This window comes from Theobroma umbraticum, unplaced genomic scaffold (genome assembly GCF_002168275.2).
Source record: "Theobroma umbraticum cultivar Fairchild unplaced genomic scaffold, ASM216827v3 scaffold_12.1, whole genome shotgun sequence".
In the NCBI taxonomy this organism is placed as follows: domain Eukaryota; kingdom Viridiplantae; phylum Streptophyta; class Magnoliopsida; order Malvales; family Malvaceae; genus Theobroma; species Theobroma umbraticum.
The window spans coordinates 1,200,740-1,211,056 of NW_018397269.1; the positions used below are offsets into that span (position 1 = coordinate 1,200,740).

The 10,317-nt window shown below is 32.8% G+C and overlaps 1 protein-coding gene across 1 annotated transcript; it reads right to left on the reverse strand.

Annotated features, from left to right (window-relative positions):
• Positions 1-7,757: 7,757 nt before the first annotated feature.
• On the reverse strand, positions 7,758-9,293 carry LOC110425713 (transcription repressor MYB6-like). The gene is made up of 3 exons (XM_021440683.2): positions 9,058-9,293; positions 8,834-8,963; positions 7,758-8,686 (listed from the first exon to the last, which is right to left on the reverse strand). Exons 1-3 carry the CDS (start codon positions 9,185-9,187, stop codon positions 8,272-8,274), a joined length of 675 nt encoding a protein of 224 aa, XP_021296358.1. The 5' UTR covers positions 9,188-9,293; the 3' UTR covers positions 7,758-8,271.
• Positions 9,294-10,317: the final 1,024 nt, after the last annotated feature.

Sequence of the window (10,317 nt, forward strand, 5' to 3'; positions counted from 1 at the left end):
TTTATGATTAAATATATGTATTTTCTTTCTTTTCTATTTCCTTTTCACTTATAAAAAGTCTATTCTATTTCTTATGACTAGATCTATTCCATATTTTCGTTTTAAGCCTCTTTGTATTTTATTTTATTTTTATACTCTTTTTACTAAACATTTTTATTATGATTTTTTTTATATTTTTACCTTAGTTAAATATATCATCATGATTATATTTTATTTAGACATTTACTTCCTATTTATATACATATATATCTTATATTTTTCTTATAAATAAATATTCATCTAAGTTTAAGTTCTTTTTATAGCTAAACATATTTAAAACACGTTTATTATTTTCTGCTATTATTCTTATTTTTATAATTTTCTATTTTTTTTTGCTAACCCTAAAATATCATCTAAAATGTTTAGAATATTATGCTAAAATAATTTAAATTAATCCTACATCATCAAACAATACTTTTTTTAATCAAATGAAATGGGCTAGACCCAAACAACCTAAACCACAAGAAGTTCATAAAGGAAAGGACAAAGGCTTATACCTCACTAGACAACCTAAACCATAGTAGAGCTTTACTGTTTTGTATGATTTTGATTATGGTTTTCTGCTGCTAGCGAAGGGATTCTAGGGTGTTTAGTTGCTAAATTTTTCAAAAATAGGACTTTTTGGTTGTTTGGTTTTTCTAGCTACTATGTGTTTAGGGTTCATGCTCTCTAAGGTAATTTTTTTCTTGCTTTTGCACATTCGGCTCCCTCACTTTTTTTCAATCTGACTTTTTCTTTTTAATAAAAAATTTTAAGAGTTCTTATAGAACTTGATTGTTCAAGTTTTTGAACAATTAGAAAGTGAAATCATGTTCTAAGCATGATTTCATAGATGAGGGCCTCCAAATCAAAGAAAATCTGGGAGTGGTAGTCGGAGGTGACTCAAATCTGGCTGCTTAAAGAGCATTGAATGCTTTGTGCAGGCTTGTTTTTTGAAGGAGTTGACTATGAAGGCCAGGCGTCTCATTTTTTTTATTATGATTTATTTATTTTATTTATTATTTATTATTATCTTTTATTTGGGAGAGAAAAAAATAAGTGTCTACAGTTTGGAGACGAAACTTTAATTTTATCGAACCATTTCTCTAACCAAGACCGAACTTTTGCTTCTCCTTCCACAAATTAGATACTATTGTTGAAAGAAAAAAGATAACAAAACCTAGTTAATCTCTTGATTGATATCCTTGTTATGCCATCCTTACACGTCAAACGTGAGACTACCTTTGGTTCATAATGATTTTTACAAACACCAACAAGACTAGTTTCAAGTTAGTGTAGTGCTTCATTTTCAATGACCCAAAACAGGGTCTATGGTTGGCTGGGCTTGGCGGAGGAGGAGAATGTTAGTGTACTTTCAAAATCAAAGGTTATGTCACATGATGAAAAGCTATCTTAACTCAAAAGTTATGTCACATAAAATGACATAGTGGGTATATTGGATTATAAGCAAGTTTTCATATGAATAGTTATATCTCTTGATAAAATGACATTCAAAAGTTATGAGACATATTGAAAAGATAGCATAGCTCAAAAGTTAAATATGAAAAGTTATTGTTTCAAATTATAACTTAAAAGATTATGATTTATGGAATGAATAGTTGTCATTTCATAAAATGATTATTGAAACAATACCTTTATCCAAAAGTTGTGTTTGCCAAAATGAAAATATGCTTTTTAGATAAAATTGTGTCCTAATGAAAGGGTTGTGTCTTTGAAAAAAAGATATTTACAAGCCTATATAAAGGGCTTGTCGCCAACCATTTGACACAACAAAAATCAAACACAAAACAATAGAAGAAATATCAAGAGTAAGAAAATGTTGTGTTCTATTAACATAAACACTTAAGTTCCCATCAACTACAAAAGCTTTCAAATTCCTTATAGTCTACTTACTGCAGAAAGTAAGTTTTAAAGCCAAACAACTTTGCAAACCCTTAGGTGTATTTGGCTGTCTACTCTCGTTAAGTGCAAGACGAAGTTAGACATTAGCTTCATTATATCCTAAGACTATTCGCATTATTTCCCTTTGCATATCAAGTGGTGGGGGTAAAATAAGTCTTAAAGATAGCATCTATTTAAAGGCTCACCTTGAAATTAATTTTGCTGGTTCTTTGAATTCCATCTAAATCTCATTTACACCGACAGAGAAGTGCTTCTAGTGATTCAGGGGTGGCTCTGGTGAAGACTTGTGATTATGATTTTCCCCTCTCTCCAACATTGATAGAAAAATAGTTTGTGCGTAGGTTTGATACTCCATTACCCAGATGATGGATGTTTTGAAGAATTTTGTTTGCATTGTTATGCCGTGGGTAATTCTCAGTTCGTGAATAAATGGCTCTCATTAGAGCTTTTACCAAACATGGGTTTTATGGGTTTACTCTTCTTCTCCAATAAGCGTCATCCGGGTTGTGCTTGGCCAGATATAACTCCAACTTGAATAAAAAAACCAAACCCCGTGAAGATTCCTAATCGCATTTTGGGCTTCAAGCATGTATTGGAATATGACGAAGCCAACAACCGTCCCCACACAGGATAAAAGCTTCAAGAATCGTCTCATATTTTTCACAAATTTTTTTTATTTTAAATCTCTAAGTCAATCATTTTAAGACATGTGGTTAGATAAAAGGAAGAATAACCAAGTCCTATTAAGGAACATTTAAGGCCCCGGCAATTGTCATGTGACAATGATATTGTCAAATTGATATATTAATATGTTATGTGGTAGATGATGTAGCAACAAATTAACAATTATATTATTGACTAATGAAAGTTAGTTCTTAACTGACTTTTTTGATATGATTTAAGGATTTATTTGAGTACTTAAATTAAATTAGATGATTATATTAATGTATCTTATGCACACTCCACTTTAAAACTGATCGAACATTTGTGTCATTGATGTCATAACAATTCCCAATGAACTAGTTTTATTGAGGTAATGGTTAGTTTGTATGCATTGTTGAACTCTTTAGTTTATTCAACTAATAAGAAATTTATTTTTATTTTATTTTTTTACAAAAAACAAATCGCCTTTGAGAGATAAAAACAAATTTAGACCAAAAACAACCTATATAAAAAAATATTATTTCTTACATCTTTATCATTTAATTCTTAATAACTAATAGAATTATGCTAACAGAGGAATGCAGTTCCCTGCGTTTTCTTTGGTGCTGATGTTTTATCTTTGGTGAGCCTCTCTCCTCCACTATCTCTTCCCTTGTGGTTGATCCTGTCTCATGATCTGTGGATGGTGGTTATGCTCGATGTTTGGTGTTAAGCGGGAAGGGAAGAAATCCGTGGTTGTTTTCCAGCATTGTCCTTCCTCTCTGTTTAGTGGTTGCTTTGCTGGGGTGGGGTTGAGTTTTTTTCCAAGCTTTTTTGGATGAGGTGCTTTTGGAGTGTGTGGGAGGGTATGCTAGCGGAGGAAGGGGGATTTTCTACTTGGAGTGGGAATTCTCGAAGTCCTTCTCGGGGGCCTGCAATATAGCATGAGGTTTTGGTTGGTGAGTTATGGCTTTCTGGGCGTTGATGAGCCTCATTTTTGTTTCGTCATAGATGCTGTTTCGGCTTCTATCGGCGGTTTCAGTTGCTGGTAGTCCAGCTAGGGATGGAATGTGTTTGATGATGCTCCAAGAGACCTCAGGGAGTTTGCTCACTACTCTTCGCCCTGCAGCTGTAAGGCTTTAGTGAGTTTATTCTCAAGGAGGATTGTTTTTGGTCTTGGCTGATTGTCTTGTTCGAGGGGTTTGATTCTCAGGATGATGCAGCCATGGACTAGGCGCTTGTGTTGATCTAGCCGATCGTTGATGTTCTTATGGTTCAGGTTTGTCAAGCCGCAGTAATTTCCTTTGTCGCTATTTTGGAATTCTTGGATTTAGAGCCCCTTGTTTTTGTTTTCGGATCTCATTGTTTTGATGCCTTTGGTTTTGATTTGTTTGTTTAGAGATGTTCTATTTAAGGTAAAGTCTTAGCCCTCTTGGGTTGATGTTTGCCATTTTTTCCTGTTGCCAATTCTTTATTGCTCAGACTGCTCTGTCTCTTTTGCCAAGCCGGTCTCCATGCCAATGAAAGTCTCTAGCAATTTCAACTTGAGGCTAACATTGACATATTTATCGTATGGTTAATAAAATCCACCTTTAAAAAAATAAAAGACAAAAAACTAATAGAATTGAAGATACAATACTTTTAGTCTTATTTAATCATAACTAGAATCAAGTGAAATCCAAGATAAGGTGCTCCTTATGCTGTTATAATACCGTTTGGATACATTTGATCTTGTCTTGAGCAATATAATTAGAAAAAATCACTCGTCCTTTTATGCATAAATCTGATATGTTTCATCTCATTATTTGAATTTAAAAATTTTAAATTAAAATCTCAAATTTTAATTGTTGAAACACTCTCTCGTCTATGTGATCTTGTTACATAAGTTACTATACGTGGCTAACTCTAGTTAGGCAAGAGGTAAATAGATTGACTTTTGCCTCACAAATTCACAGTTGACGCATTGACTGCTAGGAAGTGGCTGCTAACTTTCGGTTTTACAGGTTTTAGTTGCACTTATTGCTCTTTGAATTTTAGAACCAATTAATTGAGTACCAATCGTAGACCAGTCTCCAGCAATTATCACGTGACAAAACATTTACTGTATAATATTTGAGTATTTGTCTCATTGATTATATATTACTTAAAAAACAAAATTAGAATTCTTCTTTTTTTAATTATAAAAAGAAAACACTTACTGTACAGATCTCGATCTTCAGCCAACGTCACATCCACGATGGAAAAAGGCCTGCCATAACTAGTCTTGAAGTGAATCATTGTTCCTTGCCCATTTCACGTGGAATCTTAACTAATTAAAAACATTATGCTTCATACAATCACACAATACTTTTTTAATAACTGAGATAATTTAATAAGGACTAACAAATTATACTTTTGTTGAAATAGTCTTTCGGACAGCCCTACCCATTATTTGGAATATTGTTATAATGTTATTTCTTAGTTACTAACTAGCAGTTAGATGAGTCAAAGGGCCGGGCTAATTTTCCTGAGGCGCAAGCTCGACCTGATTTCAAGTTGAATTTGGGCACAAACTTTTAGACTTAAGTCTAATCCGATCCAATTAAATTATTTTATTAATAAGTAATATGTTTTTATTTCATTTGAATTTAAAAATATTGAAATTTAATAACATAATAAAATTTTAGTATTTTAATAACAAAATAATTGTTATCGAACTTGAATTTGGGTTTTAAAAAAGGAGGCTCGGTAAATTGTTCGACCAGGTCTAACTTGACCCATGGACCCTTAGTAATGTTCTTATTTTTAATATTGTTTGATTAAAATGAAATTTTCTTAATGCTTTTAGTGAATTTTGATTCTTGTTCCAAATATATATACATATAAAAGTATTTCAAATTACTACCACCCTAAATATGTTTTTGGGGCATTACATTTCAATGAATTTAGAATCCCCATGGGAATTTAACCCTTTAAATTTCAAACAATAATGTTCTCTTAAACATTTTTAGAAATAATTAGACTTTATTTGGTTGATTTTTTTAATTGTTTTATTATTTAAGCGTTGTCAAAAAGTAAAAAAAAATGGTGAAAATAATATTATAATATTTATTTTTGAAAGATAGATTTTATGAGTCATACTACCGATATGCCAAAGAAAGTCTTGAAATTGCCTAGGACTCCTCATGGCAAGAAAATCGGATTGGCAAAAGGAAAGCCAGGAAATACATAGTTCAACTGCACAAGAAGAATGGCAGCATCAAAACAAGGAACAACAGCTTAAACAAGAACTCAAGCCAGTCGTAAGCCGAAGCTGGTAGCAAAGAAGTAAGGACCTAACGGACAAGATCACCCAAAAGAGTTAAACAATCGGACGTTTAAGACAGCAAGACCATGGCAGCCAACGCAGAAGCAACCGAAGGAAAGAGATCAATTATAACGCAATTAGTCTATATACAAATAAAATCATTCATTTTGTTTTCTTAAAATTTGCATATTTTTTCTTATGTAATCCTTCAAAAATTTATATACTTTCGCATCCAAACAGATTTTTTAGTACTTCCAAAAAGAAAAGGCAAATAAAGAAATTAAACCAAAACCAAACCAAATTAATAACCAATTGGCCGAGCTTAGCCAGAATAATAATAATAAACGAAACAATGGCCTAGCATGACTCAAATTAACGCATTAGTTTTTAAAGTTAACTTCAGTATATCTACAACAGTGTTAATATTACCTTACATGGTGCAATTTTAGTGGAGTGGTTTGACAATGGAAGTTACCTCTTCTTCAGTGGAATGAGATGAAATGCCCCTTTCCATTCTCCATTGTTGGTAAGAAAGCTGAAAGTCCACTTTCTAAAGATTGTGTGAGTAATTAAATTTTCTGGAACCAAATTTAAAAAAGGAACATTTTTAGAAATAATTCTTAAAGATGAGATCTTTTTAAAAATAATTTTCTTTATAATTTTAACTAATTTTAGCTAAGTTGGATAAAATTACATGCTATGTACAAAAACATGTTGTACGCTATAGTTAGGTTGTTACACATAATGTACAAAAACATGTGACATGCTATAATTAGGTTGTTACATGCTATGTTGAAAAAAATACTGTTATTACATGCCATGTTGAAAAAAAATATTGTTGTTACACGTCATGTATAAAAACATGTTGCATGCCCTGGTAGGTTGTCACACTCTATGTACTTTTATATGTGATACGCTATGGTTAGGTTGTTACACGTCATGTTAAAAAAAATATTACTGTTACACGTTATGTACAAAAACATATTACATGTCATGATTATGTTGTTATACATTATGTATAAAAATATGTTACACGTTAAAAAAAAAGTTGTTACATTAAAAAAAATATTATTGTTACATACCATTTACAACAATTTCTCTCCATTTGTATTTCCGATTTCTCTCTCACCATGTAATTTATTTGAAATTGCTGTAAGAGTATTTTTGTCAAGTCATGACTAAATATAACTAAAAATGGTTAAATTTATTTTGATAATTATTTTTAAAATATCTTTATCAAAAAAGGTTATTTTTCATAATTTCTTCTTTAAAAAAATTCCAACATACATGAAAGAGATATATTAGCAGCCAGCCAACACAGGCTATTTCTAGTTATTGCCTACTCATGGCAAAACATGCATCTTCCCTATTTTTTGGAGAAATATATAATCACTTTTTGTAGAATTCTAGCAAAGCATGCATAACCAAATGAAAATTAACATTCAATAATCATATAGACCTTAATCTTATTAATTGAATTGCAGTTTTTCTATAAAAAAAATCACATTGATCTTAATCCCTTGATCTCTTTCTAAAATGAAAATAAATCTCTAGTTAATGTAAATTTTGGTTTCAAGTTATTGATACAATGACATCCAATGTTTTTAATAGCTAAGTTAGTCTGATCACAGCTGTAGAGAATAGTACAGATATTTCCTCAAATGATGGGGGTTTGTTTTTGCTGTTGAAAATCTTCACCCATCTTAAGTGGAGACTTTTCACAGTATTTTTGTACTCCTTTCATTTTAATTGAATGACCTTTGCGTTTCCCAAAAACACAAAAAGAAATAGAGATTTCCTCAAATGTCAGGTTCAGTTTCTTTGGCTATTAATCAAACGTTTTGATAATGACTTTGTGTGTCATGCAAAAGAAAAATTGTACAGTGAATTGAAGTCTCCATGGCATCAGGTCGTTAGCTTTATGATCATATTATTCATAACTACAACATACAGGATAACACAGAAATCATAGATCTGCCCTCATCCTACTACATTAGGTTGAAGTGTTGAAAATAAGATTGATGTAGAAGCTCCTTTCTAGGCAGCATTTTCGAAAACTGATGCGAAGTTTCTACATTCTGTCTCTCAGTTAATTGGTGTTAGCCTCCTAGAGTTGAAATATAATTTGCTTCTACCAAATTATATACAATCGATAATACAATTCAACAGATCAAATCTAAATTGTAGAGGCTTCAACCCTTTGTTCAGAGAGAATTGTTCAGCTTATCTTCCTTCTCCAATTGTACAAAAATCAGATATATATGATTCTATCCATCATCCTTCATTTCCAAAAAATATTTGATATGTTTCCTTCTTAATTTGTTCTTTTGCTTGTCCCAGCCCTCAGCCCCAGCCCACAGTGGTCTTTGCAAGAATCTCCATATATATCAGGCTCTTTCTGATCATCTAAAAAGAAGAAGGGTAGGAGCTGTATAATTTTCTTCTTCACTTGTCATTATTGATGCTGTATTCTGCTGCTTCTCTTCAATATGATTGGTTGGAGTAGTCGGAAATGCAATTGTAAGACCAAGATCCAATTTTGAAACACGACCAGATCTTTCATCGTCGAGGCAACTTGCTGCATCTGAGACCCTGTCTTTGTCGACCGAAGACCTTCTAGGCTTACGGGCCACATTCAAGGATGCGGGAGAACTAGGGGAAACATGTTGCGGTTGAGGACGAAGGGGATATTGGCTCAGCTTATGGTTATTAGGATCAATTCCCAATTTGATTAGCTTTCTCTTTATATGAGAATTCCAATAGTTCTTCACCTCATTATCGGTTCTTCCAGGCAATCTACCAGCTATCAATGACCACCTAACACCAAATATCATAAAAAATTAACTATTTTAACATATTGTACCATATATAGATGCGCATGGCACACACACACACACATATATATATATATATATATATTCTCATGCATATATGTATGAAATTCGTGTTAAAACTTAATCATACCGGTTACCAAGGAGGGCATGGAGCTTGATAATTAGGTCCTCTTCATCTTGAGCAAAGTTGCCGCGTTTGATATCCGGTCTTAAGTAATTTATCCATCTTAGCCTACAACTTTTGCCACAACGGTGCAAGCCTGGTGATCCATTTACATGGGTGAAAACATTAGTGTAAAACAACGGGACTTAAAATTAAGGTAATTGCTTCTGTTTAATTTATAGAGGCAAAACCTGCAGCCTTGGGGAGGGAACGCCAACAGCCCTCACCATGAATACGTATATAATCAATGAGCTTTTGATCTTCTTGCTTGGACCAGGCTCCCTTGTTGGTGCCTTGTTTGTCACAGCAAGGCTTCCTCATTGGCCTTTATCTCTCTGTCTCTCTTTGAAAACTCCCCCGAATTGAACTCAGAAACTTGGCAAAGAGATAGAGATAGAGAGAACCCCACCAGAAATCACAAGGGAAGCATAGATATAGGGGAGGATTTGGGGTTTGTAGGGGTGGGAAGGGGAAGGGTTGACTTGGACTGGTGGTTTTGGGAATTTAGGTGGGTCACAATGTACTAAGTATGAATATGAATTGCAAGAGGATAAGGGTCTTTGTTTTTCAGCCTGAAGCTGTTTACCGTTAAGTATGCGTCTCTTTCCTCACCTACGCAAAATTTGTGATATTTCATTGTTTCGTTTTGTCATATCGGGAGATCCAATTCTTTGCTACAAGATCCATAATTCTTTTTATTTTTATTTTTTTTAAAATTCGAGTATCTATAGTAGTAATCCACATTGCTAATTAGTCTCCAAAGATTAAGTTATGCTTAAGAAGGGGAATGCATAATCATCAGATTACTAATCAAGCACAAGCAATTAAGCCCAGATTATTCTTGCTAAAAGTTTTTATTCTACTTGCGATGACTTTAGTTTAAATCAAGTGGCTTAAAGGAGAGTCAAGCTTAGCAGAAATTAATATATTATATTGCTTTTTTTGTTCAAAGTACATACATTTGATTTTTTTTTTATTTTTTGAAAAGAACATAGATTTGATTTTAGGAAACACAATGAGAGGTAACCCTCTACTATTTATCCATAAGTAATCTCCCTTTAATTCAGGACTCAAAATCTGAAATCTTTAAGATAGAGTCTAAATTCTAACTGTGAGAGTACCCCGAGAACATCTCATATTTAAGTTACGGTACCCCTCTTTTAAATGTAGAATTATTTTGTCTAACAACTTGAACAATTAATTTCAAAGGCTTTGGAATGTATTTTACTGGACAGCTTGAAACCATATCATTGACCTATACATAGTTACCATCAAGTCACCCCAAAGGTTTCCAGATGTGCATGCTCGCAGTAGTTTTCCAAGGATGAAACTTCACTCTTATGGCGAAAACATTCCATGTTTCCTACTGAAGTTGTCCCCCTTAAGCTTACTAACATGTCCATTTTCCAGCGGATGATACTTCATTCTCATGGAAAAGACATTTTCATGTT